This window comes from Saccopteryx bilineata, chromosome 6, assembly GCF_036850765.1.
Source record: "Saccopteryx bilineata isolate mSacBil1 chromosome 6, mSacBil1_pri_phased_curated, whole genome shotgun sequence".
Lineage (NCBI taxonomy): Eukaryota > Metazoa > Chordata > Mammalia > Chiroptera > Emballonuridae > Saccopteryx > Saccopteryx bilineata.
In genome coordinates this window covers 50,337,690-50,356,836 of record NC_089495.1, presented here as the reverse complement: position 1 = coordinate 50,356,836, position 19,147 = coordinate 50,337,690, and the positions used below count along the sequence as shown (strand labels likewise).

The 19,147-nt window shown below is 40.7% G+C and overlaps 1 protein-coding gene and 1 non-coding gene across 31 annotated transcripts in view; both read right to left on the bottom strand.

Moving 5' to 3' along the window:
- The window catches only part of DOCK9 (dedicator of cytokinesis 9), a 345,301-nt gene that overhangs the window by 99,247 nt on the left and 226,907 nt on the right, over positions 1-19,147 (bottom strand). For all 30 annotated transcript variants that reach the window (XM_066236469.1, XM_066236475.1, XM_066236493.1 and 27 more), the window contains exons 16-21: positions 9,780-9,859; positions 4,063-4,250; positions 3,874-3,939; positions 1,819-1,911; positions 673-796; positions 194-315 (exon numbers count right to left, since the gene is read on the bottom strand). In XM_066236469.1, coding sequence (XP_066092566.1) covers positions 194-315; positions 673-796; positions 1,819-1,911; positions 3,874-3,939; positions 4,063-4,250; positions 9,780-9,859 — 673 coding nt within the window. The remainder of the gene's footprint in view (positions 1-193; positions 316-672; positions 797-1,818; positions 1,912-3,873; positions 3,940-4,062; positions 4,251-9,779; positions 9,860-19,147) is intronic.
- On the bottom strand, positions 11,120-11,195 carry TRNAT-AGU (transfer RNA threonine (anticodon AGU)). Its single transcript has one exon. It is a non-coding gene; the product is annotated as a tRNA-Thr (tRNA).

The following is a 19,147-nucleotide window of genomic DNA, read 5'->3' as shown; positions in this document are numbered from 1 at the left end:
AATTCTAGACTGCGATACTGTTAACAGCACTGTCTTCCAACGGTCTAAGTTTACTCGAAAACTAAGAGTTAAAACCAAAATGGTGTGACTGGCAAAAATACTACATGCTTTGTGTGTGTGTGCTATGACTGCTTTAGTTGATCTTCCATGTTTTCGGAAGGAACTGGGATAAACCAATCTTAAAGTCCTATACCCTGCCCATCCCCAGCTCCTGGTAGCCAAGGTAGCCAGACGGGAGGTTAGCGGAGACGGGGATGTGCTGCTCGTTAGTCACCACTCGTCCATCTTTCAGGAGAGGAAGCCAGGAATATCCAACTGTGGACACAAAGAACAAAAAAGGTCACTGTGAGTGTACAAAAACTTATCACAAAAGCCAATTGTTACTAAATAGCCTGGTCTTTAAGAACACTCAATGTCAATCAAGATTAAGAAATAGAAAAGATCCTGACTATAGTCTCTGCAGAACACTGTCTGCAATGTATTCTGACTGTTTTGGGATTTGAAATCTAAAATTACTTTTCACAGAAATGTATACACACAAGCCAGACATGCTACCTTCATAAACGTCATCTAAAAACTCCTTTGTAAAAGGATGCAAATTCAGATCAAAATAAAATTTAAGAACCTCATGTGTAAGTTACAAATAATCAAAGGAATGATGAAATTTTAAACCTTGTGTTTCAACAACATCCTTCTTCTTCGTGCTTCCTTTACTTGAATTATCGCAGCTGACATGGAAAAATGTGAACAACAAGTGGTGCTTCTCATGTAGCTGGGTGGGCAACTCTATTTTAATCTGCAAGGAAGACAAAATAATTTCTCTAATATTCCAAAACAACAACATTTCTTGGTGAAAGAAGCCACACAATGTGTCACTCAAGGCGTAAGTGTGCATTGGGTCTCCAAACTGATAGTAACATCTGCAGTCAGAGAAATCTCAGACTGTAAATTGTGCTAAGGGAGAAGCCAACTCTTAATATAATGTTACACTGTGATGGTCTGAATGTTCACTCCCCAATTCACATGCTAAAATTCTAACCCCCAAAGGTGATGGTATTAATAGGGGCCCTTGGAGAGTATTAGGTCATGAAGGTGGAATGCTCACACATGGGATTAATGTCAGATGCTACGGAGCGAGCCTTCCACCATGTGAAAACACAACTGAGAGTGTGCGACCTGGGAGACGGCCCTCGCCTGACCATGCTGGCACTCTGATCTCAGACTTGCAGCCTCCAGAACTGTAAGCAAAACATATCTGCGGTTTATAAACACTCAGCCTGTGGTAGGTTTTTGTTAGCAGCACGAACAGACCGAGACATTACTGACCAACAATAGGAGAGGTGATATTTCAACTCTAGAAGGAATTGGAAAACACAAGAATAACCACAATATTAACTTAACAGCCAAAGCATGATGTAAAAACCATGGTGGCACATTCACAGGTAGAATTCATATACAGGTAGTAGTTTTAATGAACTACACCTATTTTTACGTAAGAAAACAAAACAATAAGATATGTCCAACAAGCCTACCTACCTAAGTATGAATCTGAAAGAAACTGTGTCAGAATTATTCATTGTGGCAGTGATGGAGGAGGGGTTTTAACTTTTTGTCTATATTATCTGCATTTTCTAAGCTTTTATTTTTTACAGTGAATACATTGTTTTTATTATTATTAAAAGTATGTAAAATAAATAATTCAACATTTATTTCTATCATGTGATTTCAGTATAGTGTGCGGCTTCTCTTGAATTTTATACTAAGAAAAAACTTGGGGTTTTCTGTAAAACTGGGTTTTCCCTTGAAAACCTTACTTACCTCATCATAAAATTCTGGGTTTTGGTGATGGTGTAAAACTGCAGCAAAGGCGCTTCTTGTGAACACTGGCCCACCAGGTCTGCCGTAAATGCACTAAAATAAAGAGTTAGCAAAGGGAAATACTAGCATCCAATTAATAAAGTAAGAAATTAAACCCGGATGTGTAGCAAAGAACAATCCTATGGCATATACTTCACCATCTTTGATGGATTTCTTCTGTCTGAGACTCCAAACCCACAAGCTCTGTTACTCCTGGGCCCAAGTCCCCCTCCCGCCCCTCCCTCCAGCTCCCCTCCCACTCACCCATGTGGTTGGTAGCTCTGAACAGGACCTGCTCACTGCTACCTTTCACACTTCCAGCATCTGCTTATGCAACCCCTCTGTCCCAATGACCTTCCCTTCTATGTGCCCCAGGCACCCTCTCATGCACCCTTCAAGGAATGATTAACTCCTTACTGTGTCCCTTCAGTGTTTTCTATTCTAATTATTCAGTTTTGTAAAATAAACAATTTCAGTACCTTTTCTATGCCAGGAGCCTTTTTTTCATAACTGTCTTTCCCACAAAACTATAACATTTCTTGAAGGTAAAAACTATATATACTACCTTGTTCTTTACAACTCCATATCCTTCCCTTTTTGGAAAGTTATTTTCACATCATTTCAAAAAGAATCAGGGCTCTGGAACCAGTCTGCCTGGGTTTGAACATCAGTTCCACCAATGTTCGACTCTAAGCAATTTATTTAAATTCTGTGCATTAAACTCATCTAAAAAATGCAGATAATAATAGTACCTACTCAAAGGAGCCTGTTATGAGCATTAACCATCTGAGTACTGAGTTTTTTTCATGCTCATTGACCCCCGGGAGTGAGTTTCTTTTCAAAATATAAAATTAGTCCCAGTTACAGTTTTTTGTTTTTTTTTGTTTTGTTTTTTTTAAGATTTTATTTATTCATTTTAGAGAGGGGGGAAAGAGAGAGAGAGAGAAGGGGGGAGGAGCAGGAAGCATCAACTCCCATATGTGCCTTGACCAGGCAAGCCCAGGGTTTTGAACCGGCAACCTCAGCATTTCCAAGTTGACGCTTTATCCACTGTGCCACCACAGGTCAGGCCCCAGTTACAGTTTTATTAACTTAAAATCATGTTTGTTTGATAACCAATTTATAGAAACAAAAAGAACATACATTTGCCTTTTTTAAATGTACATGTATGATCGTACTCTGGATGGTCGGGAGGCATGAGGACATATATGAATGTTTGTACTACTCAAAGGGTTAAAGGTGTTTAATACCTAGAAGGCTCTAAGAATAGAGCCTGGAATATAATAGATACTCAGTAAACATTAATAATCTACTATTATAGTTACCATACTATAACAAACATTTAATAAATGTCAATCTATTATTATTATTAATAATAATATTATTATCATTTCTATTATCAATGCTACTAATATAATTCTTAGCACCCATACAATGCCTGGCTCCTAGCAGGTGCACATTATGTCTACTGAGTTGAATAGGCACTAGAAACTTTCATCCCTAAAAAGCATAACAAAACAGTCCTGGCCAGTTGGCTCAGTGGTAGAGCGTCGGCCCGGTGTGTGGAAGTTCCGGGTTCAATTCCCGGCCAGGGCACACAGGAGAAGCGCCCATCTGCTTCTCCACCCTTCCTTCTCCTTCCTCTCTATCTCTCTCTTCCCCTCCCACAGCCAAGGCTCCACTGGAGCAAAGCTGGCCCTGGCACTGAGGACGGCTCCATGGCCTCTGCCTCAGGTGCTAGAATGGCTCAGGCTGTAACGGAGCAATACCCCAGGTGGACAGAACATCGCCCCCTGGTGGGCATGTCAGGTGGATCCCAGTCGGCGCATGCGGGAGTCTGACAGCCTCCCTGCTTCTAACTTCAGAAAAAAAAAAAAAAAAGAGCATAACAAAACAGAAATACTCAATTAGAAGTATTGTTTTTGTCAATTAAAATGTGCTAAATTCCTTTAGTTGTGCAATATCACACAGCTGCATTATTAAAATGGGAAAATGGGAATATATATATAAACAAACCTTCAAAGGCTGAGAGTCTTCCTCATCAGAATCCTTGAATTCAATGCAAATAGCAATATTTCTTGCCTGCAGCAATATTTAAAGAAAAAACAAAAAAGCCAGGATATGTAAATAACTATAAAAGAATACAAGAGGCCAAAACCTAAGACAGTTTGATAACAAAAATTAAACCTCCATCTTTATACCCACCTTGGCAAAAGACTTCTGACTGTCGTATTTCAAGTACTTAGGGTAAACATAGAGGTGATTGTTGTAGATGGTGTAAGGCTGAGTGTGCTTCGGTAAGCAGGGCACGAATTCCTCCACCTCAAACGTGACTGGAGTCTTAGCACAGGTTTCAAACTGCTTTATGGGAATGTACGATGAGTTGACATAATCTGAAAAATTTTAAACAAACAAATTGTAACAGATGACGTCAGAGTAATGGCGGAGTAGGAAGCGATACCGATAAATCTCCCCCAAAACTCAACAAGATCTTCAACCAGAAACAGAAAAACCTACACTTGGAGCCTCCAGATGCTTCGCAATACACCCGAAGGTATGGTCGAGTGAAAAATTGGCTAAATATATAACCAAACCCCGAAGGAAATAGGGAGTAAGAAATGCTCCGCCTTCCTCACTAACCTAAACAGGGCGGCTTTCTCTGGTAACTGTGAATATAGAAACTGAGGCGGGCAAAGGGGGTGAATACATCCAGGCTGTGGCACAAAGGGCCGAACCAGGCTGTGGCACGGAGATCCTAGCCGAGGAAAAACTGATCCTGTGGCAAGCCGGGCAATACAAGCTAACACTCGCGCCAAACCCAAACAAAGAAAGACAAGCGGGGCAGCCATTTTACCCGTTCTCCTGGTTGGTGCGCAGTTAGTGGGCGAGAGATTTCTTCCTAAGCTCCGGAAGTGGGTGTCCGTGTTACCCCACAGAGAGGCAGGGTCAGAGGCCTTTCTGTGGGCCCAAAGCAGAATCTCTGGGCAGCCCCAGCGCCCTGGGAAAGCCGCGCACGGGAGGGAGCAAGAACTAATTCCAACGGTGGAAATTTTCCGTGCTGGAGGGTGTTTCACTCAGAGGGAAGCGCGGCCGGCCTCATATCCTGGTGTGCGCGCGCAGATAGGAAGTGAGCTATTCCTCCGAGTGCCACGGCAGTGCGCGCCCGTGTTATCGCACAGAGGGGCAGAGTCAGGGGCCTTTGTGTGGGCAAAAGCGGAATCTTGGGCCGCCCTAGCGCCTTGCAAAAGCCGCGCACGGGGACGGAGCGAGAGCGAATTCCAACGCTGCAACTTTTCCATGCGGTTGGGGGTTTCACTCAGAGCGTGAGACTGCTGGCCGGATATCCTGGTCTGCGCGCGCAGATAGTGAATGAGAGTTTCTTCCAAGCACCCCGGAAGTGGGCGCCCGCCTGTGTTATCGGACAGAGTGGCAGAGCCAGAGGTCTTTGAGTGGGCGGAAAGCCCACCTGATTATGCTAGCAGCTCTGACTGACTGAGCCTTACCCAGAGCCCTGTGCTGAGTGGGAATAGAGTGGGGAGTTGCCAGCTCTTTGAACCTCTTACTATCTAGGCAGAGGCAGCAGCAACCCCATAGCTGGATTATCAGGCTACTAATTGAGGAAGGAAAGACTAGGAGAAAGGCTCCAGGAACACGGACTCTCTCACTGTCGGAGCCTATAAATGCTAATGAGCCTCGACTCCCAACGAGACTAAAGCACAATACATGACATTGCCATAGAGACTTATCAACTGCAAACCTCTACCTGAGCATGCCAAAGGGGCAGAACCTGGGGTACAAAGTCACCGACCAGGAAGAGGGAGAGAAAAGAAAAAGCAAGAAGATAACCTCTCAAAATCAAGAATAATCTGCTGACTTTATAACCTATCCCATTTTATTATATTTGTTCGTTTGTTTCTCTTATCTTCATTCTTGATACTTTTTTTCCTCCTCCAATTTGGCCGATTAACTCTCTGCTGGTCTTACTCTCTCCTCTCCTTGAACTACACTACCCATAAGTGTTACATCTCCCATTATCTTTTTTCTCCTCTTCCTGTCTCTCTATGAGGGTTGCACTCCAAAACCCTTAACTCTCTCTCTCTCTCCTTTCTTTTTTCTTCTTTTAGTGGTTCCTTCTTTTTTTCTCTCTCTCTCTTTCTTTTCTCCCTCTATATTAGTTTCTTCCTTTCTCCTTTACATCTCCTCTCATTCAAACCTCAATAACAAACAAATTCTCTTATCTGGGACTCAAACTTATGTTTGTGCCATTTTGGGGGTTTTTTACTTCACCTTTTTAACTCACTAGCAGTGCTCCCATCCCTGGCTCTCCATTTTATCTAGTTCTTGTTCCACTAAATACAATAGTATTTTTAATTTGTCCCCCCATTTTTCTGTTTTCCTCTTATTCCTCTCATCATAACTCTTAGACAACCAACACCTAAAAGTAAATCATTTTATTCTTGACCCAAATTTTTTCCTTATTTGCTTTTTGTGGGTCCATACCCCCCCCTTTTTTTTTTTGCCCCTTTATTACTTTTCCCCAATTCAGGCCCTCCATCACAGGCATTGTTTGTTATAATTCACAGTTCACCACAAGATTTTCTCAAGAAAAAGGGGAGAGGAGAGGAAAAAAGGAGGGGGGGAATAATTTCCTTTTTTAAAAATTATTATTTTATTTTATTTTTATTTCATTATTAATTTTTTTAAAAAAAAACAACTCTTTTTGATTTTTTATTTTTTTTAACTTTTTATTTTTTATTAAATCTCATTAATACTATCAACAAAACCACCCTCAGATGTCATTAAGGAAGAGAAAATTGAATATCATGGGTACAAAAGAAAGAGAGGTAACACAGCTAGATGAGGAAAAATCTATGGAGAAAAAATTTAATATATTGGAAACCTTGGAGCTAAATGACAGAGAATTCAAGATAGAAATCCTAAAAATCCTCCAAGATATACAAGAAAACACAGAAAGGCAATTTAGGGAGCTCAGAAAACAACTCAAAGAACACAAAGAATATATGTCCAAAGAAATTGAAACTATAAAAACAAATCAAACAGAGATGAAAAACTCAATTCACGAGCTGAAAAACGAAGTAACAAGCTTAGCTAATAGAACAGGTCAGATAGAAGAGAGGATTAGTGAAATAGAAGACAAGCAACTTGAGGCACAACAGAGAGAAGAAGAAAGAGACTCAAAAATTTAAAAAAATGAGATAGCCCTACAAGAATTATCTGACTCCATCAAAAAGAATAACATAAGAATAATAGGTATATCAGAGGGAGAAGAGAGAGAAAATGGAATGGAGAACATACTCAAACAAATAATAGATGAGAACTTCCCAAGCCTGTGGAAAGAACTAAAGCCCCAAATTCAAGAAGCAAACAGAACACCGAGTTTTCTTAACCCCAACAAAACTACTCCAAGGCATATAATGAAATTGACACAAACCAACAGCAAAGAAAAAATTCTCAAGGCAGCCAGGGAAAAGAAGAATACAACATATAAAGGAAGGCCCATTAGATTATCATCAGATTTCTCAGCAGAAGCTCTACAAGCTAGAAGAGAGTGGACCCCAATATTTAAAGTCCTGAAAGAGAGGAACTTTCAGCCACGAATACTATACCCATCAAAGCTATCCTTCAAATATGAAGGAGAAATAAAAACATTCACAGATACAGAAAAGATGAGGGAATTTATCATCAGAAAACCCCCACTCCAGGAATTACTAAAGGGGGTTCTCCAATCAGATACAAAGAACAAAAAAAAACAGAGCCACAAGTAAAAGCTCCAAGAAGAACACAATAAAACCAAATTTAAACTGTGACAACAACAAAAAGAAAGAGGGGAAGAAGATGGAGATTAACAGTAGCAAAGGACGATGGAGTGCAAAAGTACTCACAAAATAGTTCGCTACAATGAACAGGGTAGGGACCCTTTTCATTACTCAAAGGTAACCACCATTGAAAAAACCACCACAGAAGCACATGAGATAAAAAAGATAGCAACAGAGGAAAGATGTATGGAATACAACCAAATAAAAACAAAAGATAGAAAAACGAAAGAGAAGGATCAAACAAGACACAAAACTAACAGAAAGCAAGATATAAAATGGCAATAGGGAACTCACAAGTATCAATAATTACACTAAATGTAAACGGATTAAACTCACCAATAAAAAGGCACAGAGTAGCAGAATGGATTAAAAAAGAAAATCCAACTGTATGCTGCCTACAGGAAACTCATCTAAGTAACAAGGATAAAAACAAATTCAAAGTGAAAGGCTGGAAAACAATACTCCAAGCAAATAACATCCAAAAAAAAGCAGGTGTAGCAATACTCATATCGGATAATGCTGACTACAAGACAGGAAAAGTACTCAGAGACAAAAATGGCCATTTCATAATGGCTAAGGGGACACTGAATCAAGAAGACATAACAATTCTTAATATATATGCACCAAACCAAGGAGCACCAAAATATATAAGACAGCTACTTATCGATCTTAAAACAAAAACTGACAAAAATACAATCATACTTGGAGACCTCAATACACCGCTGACGGCTCTAGATCGGTCATCCAAACAGAGAATCAACAAAGACATAGTGGCCTTAAACAAAACACTAGAGCACCTGGATATGATAGACATCTACAGGACATTTCATCCCAAAGTGACTGAGTATACATTTTTCTACAGTGTACATGGATCATTCTCAAGAATTGACCATATGTTGGGCCACAAAAACAACATCAGCAAATTCAGAAAAATTGAAGTTGTACAAAGCATATTTTCTGATCATAAAGCCTTGAAACTAGAATTCAACTGCAAAAAAGAGGAAAAAAATCCCACAAAAATGTGGAAACTAAACAACATACTTTTAAAAAATGAATGGGTCAAAGAAGAAATAAGTGCAGAGATCAAAAGATATATACAGACTAATGAAAATGACAATACGACATATCAGAATCTATGGGATGCAGCAAAAGCAGTGATAAGAGGGAAGTTCATATCACTTCAGGCATATATGAACAAACAAGAGAGAACCCAAGTGAACCACTTAACTTCCCACCTTAAGGAACTAGAAAAAGAAGAACAAAGACAACCCACAACTAGCCGAAGAAAGGAGATAATAAAAATCAGAGCAGAAATAAATGAATTAGAGAACAGAAAAACTATAGAAAAAATTAATAGAACAAGGAGCTGGTTCTTTGAAAAGATCAACAAAATTGACAAACCCTTGGCAAGACTTACCAAGGAAAAAAGAGAAAGAACTCATATAAACAAAATCCAAAATGAAAGAGGGGAAATCACCACGGACACCGTAAGTATACAAAGAATTATTGTAGAATACTATGAAAAATTATATGCCACTAAATTCAACAACCTAGAAGAAATGGATAAATTCCTAGAACAATACAACCTTCCTAGACTGAGTCAAGAAGAAGCAGAAAGCCTAAACAGACCTATCAGTAGAGAAGAAATAGAAAAAACCATTAAAAACCTCCCCAGAAATAAAAGTCCAGGCCCTGACGGCTATACCAGCGAATTTTATCAAACATTCAAAGAAGACTTGGTTCCTATTCTACTCAAAGTCTTCCAAAAAATTGAAGAAGAAGCAATACTTCCAAACACATTTTATGAGGCCAACATAACCCTCATACCAAAACCAGGCAAGGATAGCACAAAAAAAGAAAACTACAGACCAATATCTCTAATGAATACAGATGCTAAAATACTAGCAAATCGAATACAACAACATATTAAAAAAATAATACATCATGATCAAGTGGGATTCATCCCAGAATCTCAGGATGGTTCAACATACGTAAAACGGTTAACGTAATACACCATATCAACAAACAAATTGAAGCAACAAACAAAAAAATGTTGTCTGTTTATTATATAGAACTTACACTTACTTGGAAAGTCGGAGGAAACATTATCAATGGTAATGTCTAGATTGCCCAGAATCACTGGGAATTTAGCCATCTTCTCAGGCCTACCAAAAAAAAAAAAGAAGAGAAAAATAAAAAATCAAATTTATAAATATAAGTCAGGTTAGTTCTAAATTCTAAACCTAAATTCTAGAGCCGCATTTCCAAGAGAAAATATAATGCAAGCCATGAAAGGAGTTTTAAATATCCTAGTAGCCACATTTAAAAGGTAAAATTAGTTTTAAGAATACATTTATTTAACCCAACATATTCAAATTATTATTTCAATACATAATTAGTATAAAAAGTTCATTCTAACTAGTATTCAAAACCAGATGTATACAATATATTCTATGCTTAAAGCTTATTTCAGTTTACACTTCCTCTACATATTTCAAGTGCTAAATAGCCACGTGGCTTGTGGCTTGTGGCTACCAAGGTAGACAGCAAAAGTCTAGATAAGAACATTAGCAAAATGTTAGTTTTCCTGAACCCTTCCAACCTCATCAGACATTCTTGGCTCATTTAGAACCATGAAAAGTCAGAATCAGCAGTCACATCAGTCTCTAGTGTCTAGCAAACTGCTGGGTATGAAGTAGGTACTCAGTGAAATGTCTGATGTTTGTATTTGGTCTGACTCAACCCAATACAGGAATCTCCTCTATAATGTGCCTGACAAGCACTATTACTGCTCTAGCCCTTCCTCATGAGAAGGAAACCATCAACACAGCCTTCTTGACACTTGGATTGTTCTTCCTCATAGTATGGTAAGTAAAATGCACCTCTCTGAAATTTCCACTCATCATGGCTTTGCCATGTTTCCCTATATAACACCAGTCAGCCATCTATAAAGAGCTTTCTGAAGACGTCCATTCTTAGCCCCGTGCACCTTCTTCCAATGCCGTTTCTCTCCTAGAACGCCCCCTTTACATCACGGCACCCAGAACCGCACAGATCAGGACCCTGTGGCCTGACCAGGCAAGGGTAGGAATGCTGTCTGCATTTGAACAACACACCCATCTATTTTTTTTTTTTTTTTCATTTTTCTGAAGCTGGAAACAGGGAGAGACAGTCAGACAGACTCCTGCATGCGCCCGACTGGGATCCACCCGGCACGCCCACCAGGGGGCGATGCTCTGCCCATCCTGGGCGTCGCCATGTTGCTACCAGAGCCACTCTAGCGCCTGGGGCAGAGGCCAAGAAGCCATCCCCAGCACCCGGGCCATCTTTGCTCCAATGGAGCCTCGGCTGCGGGAGGGGAAGAGAGAGACAGAGAGGGAAAGCGCAGCGGAGGGGTGGAGAAGCAAATGGGCGCTTCTCCTGCGTGCCCTGGCCGGGAATCGAACCCGGGTCCTCCGCACACTAGGCCGACGCTCTACCACTGAGCCAACCGGCCAGGGCAACACACCCATCTATTAATGCTGTTACTTTTAGGTAGCCACACCCAGTGACATACATGAAACTTACAATCACCTAAAATCCCTAAAGCTTTTTTCCCACATGCTTTACTCCCACATGCTACATCTCTCCGTGCTGTATTTATACAATTATGTTTTTGGAACTCAGAATGGAATTTAAAAAATATTTTTAAATTTTATTTATAAAATTAATTTTTACAGGGTGACATTGATCAGTAAGTGTACATAAGTTTCAGATATACATTTCTATAGCATTTGAATGGTTGATTATGTTGCATACCCATCACCCAAAGTCAAATCATTTTCTGTTACTATATTTGTCCCTCTATTTACACCCTTTCCCTTCCCCCTTTCCCATCACCCTCCCCCACATTCCCTTCCCCCTGGTAACCATTTCACTTTTATCTATGTCCATAAGTCTCAGTTTTATATACCACCTATGTGTGAAATCATACAGTTTTTAGCTTTTTCTGATTTACTTATTTCACTCAGTATAACATTCTCAAGGTCCATCCATGTTGTCGTAAATGGCAATATGTCATCATTTCTTATGGCTGAGTAGTATTCTATTATATATACATATGTGCCACATCTTCTCTATCCAATCCTCTATCAAGGGGCACTTTGGTTGTTTCTATGTCTTGGCCACTGTGAATAATGCTGCAATATACATGGGAGTACATTTATCTTTATGTACCAATATTTTTGAGTTTTGGGGGGGGGTTTGTTGGGGTTTTTTTTTTTACAGAGACAGAGTGTCAGAGAAAGGGATAGACAGGGACAGTCAGGAACGGAGAGAGATGAGAAGCATCAATCATTAGTTTTTCGTTGCAACACCTTAGTTGTTCATTGATTGCTTTTTTATATGTGCCTTGACCGTGGGCCTTCAGCAGACGGAGTAACCCCATGCTCGAGCCAGCAACCTTGGGTCCAAGCTGGTGAGCTTTTGCTTAAACCAGATGAGCCCGCACTCAAGCTGGTGACCTCAGGGTCTCGAACCTGGGTCCTCCGCATCCCAGTCTGACGCTCTATCCACTGTGCCACTGCCTGGTCAGGCTACTTTCAAGTTTTTGGGTAGATACCCAGTAGAGGGATTGTTGGATCATATGGTAATTCTATTCTAAATTTTTTGAGGAACCACCATACAGTCTTCCATATAGTTGTACTAATTTACATTCCCACCAGCAGTAAATGAAGGTTCCTTTTTCTCCACAGCCTCTCCAACACTTGTTATTACCTGTCTTGTTGATAATAGCCAATCTAACAGGTGTGAGGTGGTATCTCATTGTAGTTTTGATATGCATTTCTAGAATAGCTAGTGAAGATGAACAGTTTTTCATATATATCTGTTGGTCATTTATATGTCCTCTTGGGAGAAGTGTCTGTTCAGGTCCTCTCCTCATTTTTTAATTGGATTGTTTGCTTGGTTGTTGCTGAGTTTTGTGAGTTCTTTATGTATTTTGGATATTAACCCCTTACTGGAACTGTTGCTCGCAAATATCATCTCCTGTTTAGTTGGCTACCTATCTGTCTTGTTGTCATTTTCTTTTCCTGTGCAGAAGCTCTTTAGCTTGACATAATCCCATTCATTTATTTTTGCCTTTACTTTCCTTGCCTTTGGGATCAAATTTATAAATTGTTCTTTACAGTCGAGGTCATCCATGAGTTTAGTGCCTATGTTTTCTTCTATGTAATTTATAGTTTCAGATCTTACATTTAGGCCTTTGATCCATTTGGAATTCATTTTTGTGCAGGGGGACAAACTGTAGTCAAATTGAATATAGCTTTCCAATTTTCCCAGCACCAATTTTTGAAGAGGCTTTCTCTTCTCCATTGTGTGTTTTTGGTTCCTTAATAGAAGACGATTTGTCAATATATATGTGGTTTTATTTCTGGGCTTTCAATTCTGTTTCATTGGTCTCTATGTCTTTTGGAAAGGAATTGATTTTTGGTCTTAATGAAATTTCATCTTTTTTTATTTAAGCAATTACTAGTTGATCAAAACCCTCCTAAATCCTGGCTATAACATCTAGTGTATTAGATATTGCTATTAGCTTTATTGTGAAGACATTCTACCAGCATGTTGTATTCTCTTATAAAAGTCACTGATGAAGATATTGCATAGAATATTGTCATGAAAGGTTTCTTCTCAATCCTATTGATGTCCACAGCCAGATTGATACTAGCCCATTCATCACCCTTCCTGGTATCTGGATACTCCAGCAGTTGTACCACACTTGTCTGACTTGTTTATAGGACATCTTGGTATTTACACATTTGCATTCCTATTGTACCAGCTTAGTAAACCAATTAAAAAGAGACAAGCAGAAATGTGACTGGATGGCTAGTTTGATATAACATGACTTATTCCTAGAAAAGAGAACAGTCTCATGGTTCTACATAAGCATCTAATAGTGTCTTTTAGACTCTGCCTGGAAACAGTCAAGCTCAATAGCCAAGAGATTCAGCATTTGGTTTTATTCACACTTTTTAAAAGATCTTAACTCCTATTTATAAGATTGCTGACATTACTGTTATCTATTAAGTAGTCTCACATGCAACTTTTCTGTGTATCTTGGGATTCTGTTCATCTGAACCAGATGTCCCTACCAGCTGAATTCCTGCTTCCTTATGACTACAGCCTAGTTGGCATATTCATCTGTGTCCAGCTCCAACAAGCAGAATCACTTTCTCTCAGGGTTCCTCCCCACTCCCACTTGTCTTCTGTATACATCTGAGTTTAAATGAGTAACTCCTTGAAATCCTAAGAGATAACTGGCACGAAGGCAAGTCAACAATTTTTCACACATTTTACCTTCTGTGAAAAAAGATTTTTAGTCAACAGATGTGCAGGTACAGTCCAGCATAACCCCTATATTTTGTCCTTGTGCCTATTCTGTGATTTGTTGACGAACTCTTCTACTAGCAGAAAATTGTGCCTTCGACAATCACTTGCAGGGAGCTGTTGATGGCCTCCCAAGCACCGAATGCTCCCACAATGACATATGACTGGAGCTTCTCTCAGCTTTACACAAAGCTCTTCAGGGACGTCGGCCCTGAGGCCCATGGGCTTCTATGCAGGCATAAATTTTCTTTGCTTCACCTCTTCATTTGAACAATTTAACACTGCAACGTACCACAAAACACTGCATTCCACAAAACCTTACAGACACCTATGAAACTGTATCTGCTTCCTTGAATCAGAAATACTCTACTTATTACAAATAATAATTTTAAGTTAACTACTCGAGTATTATATTTCACCCTATCCTAATTATTTTTACCTATGCATAAATGTGTTCATCATTTTGTAAAAAAAACCTCTCTGAGATCATCCATGTATAAGTTTTTGAGAGAACTGAATTTCTAAGCAAAATATTTTAAACATTCTTCACTGGAACTCTTTGTATAATGTATTATATACTTCTGTGTCTAACTAGACTTGTTTCTTATTTAGGTTCCTCCCTCTGCTGAGAGCTTTGACTTACGAAGTTTAAGGGGGTTTTTTTGTTGTTGTTTTTTTTACAGAGACAGAGAGAGAGTCAGAGAGAGGGATAGATAGGGACAGACAGACAAGAAGGGAGAGAGATGAGAAGCATCAATCATCAGTTTTTCGTTGCGCATTGCAACACCTTAGTTGTTCATTGACTGCTCTCCCATATGTGCCCTGACCGCGGGCCTTCAGCAGACCGAGTAACCCCTTGCTCGAGCCAGCGACCTTGGGTTCAAGCTGGTGAGATTTGCTCAAACCAGATGAGCCCGCACTCCAGCTGGCGACCTCGGGGTCTTGAACCTGGGTCCTCCGCATCCCAGTCTGACGCTCTATCCACTGCGCCACCGCCTGGTCAGGCAAGTTTAAGGTTTTTATTGAATCTGGCTTATTACATAGCAAAACCTCCACATAACAAAAATTCCACTTCTTTTTTTTTTTTTATGCATTTGCAAAGTGATGATGATGACGTGTGTTACACAAGATGAATTCTCTCGTGGCTGGGATTAGTTTTATTTTAGTCAAAAAGTGCACATATTCTATGTGAAACTTGTAATAGTTAAGCAGAAAAGCCCATACTAAAACTGCATTGATTAAATAAACATATAATGCAGATACATGTAGGGTGTCTGGAATTTGGGAACTGCTTCTGTGTGGGTGTAAACCTAAAAATGAGGCTCAAACTCACTCTCTCTCATCTCAGGAAAGAGAAAGGTTTTCTCTTCCTACCGTCCATACCTTCCTTCTGACTCAACAATTCCCACAGAGGGAAAGAGAATGCTATCCCAAACTAGCAGTTATCTCGTGCCAGCAGTTCTGGTGTCCTGTATCTGTGTTTTCACAGCCCGGTCCCCCCAACTCTACTTCCTGAATTAACTCACTGATGTGACTCATTGGCAGTGGAGGCATGCTTGGGTCTAATCTTTGTATAATGTATTATATATTTTATATAGAGGCTGGTGAGTCTAATCTTCTAATTGCATTTTGTAAAGGGAAATATTTCCTGAAGGCATTAGTGTCACTTAAAAATTGTATATGACTGAAAGGAATCTGAGGTATTTTTGTTTAAACAAAATCACTAAATTTATGTCTGTGAGAAATTTCAATCTGCATTTATCAAGTGCTTATGATGTGATACAAAGCTCATGAGATGAGGCACCATGGATAGAGTACAAACAAAATGATTTCTGGCTTCAAGAAGCCAAAACTCTGGTAGATACTGTCAACTACTTGAGACATATGATAGCTACCTCCACAGAGTTTCTATACGCCTCGACCAGAAGGCAGAGGTATAAGGCAGGAGTCCCCAAACTCCTGCCAGTTCACTGGGGGCCAGTTCACTGTCCCTCAGACCGTTGGAGGGCCATACTATTAAAAAAAACTATGAACAAATCCCTATGCACACTGCACATATCTTATTTTAAAGTAAAAAAACAAAATGGGAATACAATATTTAAAATAAAGAACAAGTAAATTTAAATCAACAAACTGACCAGTATTTCAATGAGAACTATGGGCCTGCTTTTGGCTAATGAGATGGTCAATGTGCTCCTCTCACTGACCACCAATGAAAGAGGTGCCCCTTCCGGAAGTGCAGCGGGGGCTGGATAAACGGCCTCAGGGGGCCGCATGGGCCCGTAGTTTGGGGACCCCGGTGTAAGGTACTGAGAAGGAATATGGGATGAGACTAGTATTCCCGGTGTGAGAAATCACCCTGATATGTCTATTCTTTTATTCTCACCACAGTTCAAGGAGACAGGGCCGTTACAATCCCCTTTAAAAAGGAGACTCAATCAGAGAAGCCAAGTGACCTGATCCAAGTCTCCCAATGTGGAAGTGAATTATGGATTGGGCTTTGAAAGATCAGTAAGGTTGCCCTGGAGAGACAAAAGCAGAAGGAGAATATGTCTGCTGCATGTGCCTGTCACTTGTGTGCTGCTGCTTGATGGGGTAGGAAGGGGATAGCATTCAGGCAGAGGGCAAAGCACAGTGAAGTGAAATCACACCGTGGGATTAGAGAAAGGCAAGGAGCCTGCCCGGCTTGAGGGCAGTGTAACTAGAGGGAAATGGAGATAAGCATGTCAAACCAGGAGACAAGAACATAAAGGTATAAATAAACACATATACATCAGTCTCCTGCAGAAACCCTGACAGAGTCTTCACCTATATTACCCAATGTGGCAGCATTAATAAGGTCTACATTTTAAAGTAAATATTCTATTTTTATCCTTTCCTTTATGCCTTCAGATTTACTGCAGAAGTGAGAAAGATACTGCCATGAGCAAATCAAATAAATGTAAAATGCCAACTTTCTCCTCTTAAATACTTCATGAAGCCTGTATGTCAACCATACCGTCTGACGGAATTGCTTTCTTACTAACTCTTGGATGGTATCCTCTGGCAATGATTAGAAGGGAAAGGGGGAAGTGGCTTATATGAGCTTTGGCAGTTGTTTTTTACAGACTGGGGCAGCCTGAGAAAATTTTCCTCCTCTCTCATTAGACGATACTTTGAGACCCTCATGGAAGCAGAAACAATAAACAGCCCTGGATCAAAGCTGGTGCCCAGGCCACTAACATGAGATTATTCTCTGTCAGAAAATAAAGAGGAAAGAAAAAGAGTAGCACTAAGGTTTAAAAAAGAATAAATGAGGCCCTGGTCGGTTGGCTCAGCGGTAGAGCGTCGGCCTGGCGTGCGGGGGACCCGGGTTTGATTCCCGGCCAGGGGCACATAGGAGAAGCACCCATTTGCTTCTCCACCCCCCCTCCTTCCTCTCTGTCTCTCTCTTCCCCTCCCGCAGCCGAGGCTCCATTGGAGCAAAGAAGGCCCGGGCGCTGGGGATGGCTCCTTGGCCTCTGCCCCAGGCACTAGAGTGGCTCTGGTTGCAGCAGAGCTATGCCCCGGAGGAGCAGAGCATCACCCCCTGGTGGGCAGAGCCTCACCCCTGGTGGGCGTGCCAGGTGGATCCCAGTCGGACGCATGCGGGAGTGTCTGTCTCTCCCCGTTTCCAGCTTCAGAAAAATACAAAAAAAAAAAAAAAGAATAAATGAATAGTTACCCCCACTTCCCCAGCTCTACTGGGAAGAACCAGGCAGCGGACACTGGCATCTCCCCGGACTCCCAGCGAGCAGGACAGCTGCTCCCTAGTGCGGCCCTGCCTTCTGCTGCCAACAGGATCAAATCCTTATTTTGGGGTTTGTGAGTTTCTCACTGGCCATCTGGAGCCAGTGAGCTCTTCCCACAAAACCCTTCCTACTGAGCACGTGAAGAAAGGCCTGGTGTGTGTGCTGGGGAGGGAGGACCGACCCCAGGTCTGAACCAGTGAAAGTCTGTCCTCTTTCCACCCTGGCCTCAGGCTCTTGCTGATTAAAGACCCCGTATCCTTCCCCAGGGCTACCACTGTGGGGGGAAGCTTCAAGCTCTCAGCTAGGAAGTAACTTCTAAGACATGGCTTCCAACCTCCAACACATAGGAAAACTTCTTATTTTGTCGGAATATAAAAGTAAATGTTAGTTATAAAAAGTGTCCCTGTAAAATCATGAAAAGCTATAAAGTGGACTGTGAAAAGTCACCCATAAACCCATTCCTCAGATAACAACAACATTTTGGTGTATAGATTATAAAAGTATTCTTATGCCTGTCTATAGTTCCATCTAACTAGCTATTTGTCTCTCCATTTCTTCATTTATATACAAAAATACGTTCAAAATATTTTCTTTTCAAAAAAGAGGTCATACGGATACACTTTCTCCTCCTTAACAATACAGCGTGTCCACCTTCCTAGTACATATGGACCTACATCATGGTAGTCTAGTGAGGAAAAATTGTAATCTATTTAACTAAAGGTGATGGGAGTTGTCAAAAAACAACTTTTTATTCTGTGAGCAAGGCTAAAAGTTTCCTGGAACTCCAATAAAAACATGACAATAATTACTGTATAACAACACATTAACTATGACAACATCTTTCTCACTATCAATAAGTAAAGGTTTCTAAGAATGTTAATTATGATTCTGTTTAGAACTCTGATAAACCAGAAAAGAGAAATAAGAAAATGGTGAAAATGAAATGAAATAAAGCTAACCAGCCATTCATTAAAAAAAAAAAAGAAGAAGAAAAAAGAAGAGACTGAAAGTTTCCTATGGCATAGAACGGCCAGCAGCTGGTTCTGTATTCTTTCATTTCATTGTCTTTTTTTTTTTTTTTTTTTTTGCATTTTTCTGAAGCTGGAAACAGGGAGAGACAGTCAGACAGACTCCCGCATGCGCCCGACCGGGATCCACCCGGCACGCCCACCATAGGGCGAAGCTCTGCTCACCAGGGGGCGATGCTCTGCCCATCCTGGGGGTCGCCATGTTGCGACCAGAGCCACTCTAGCGCCTGAGGCAGAGGCCACAGAGCCATCCCCAGCGCCCGGGCCATCTTTGCTCCAATGGAGCCTTGGC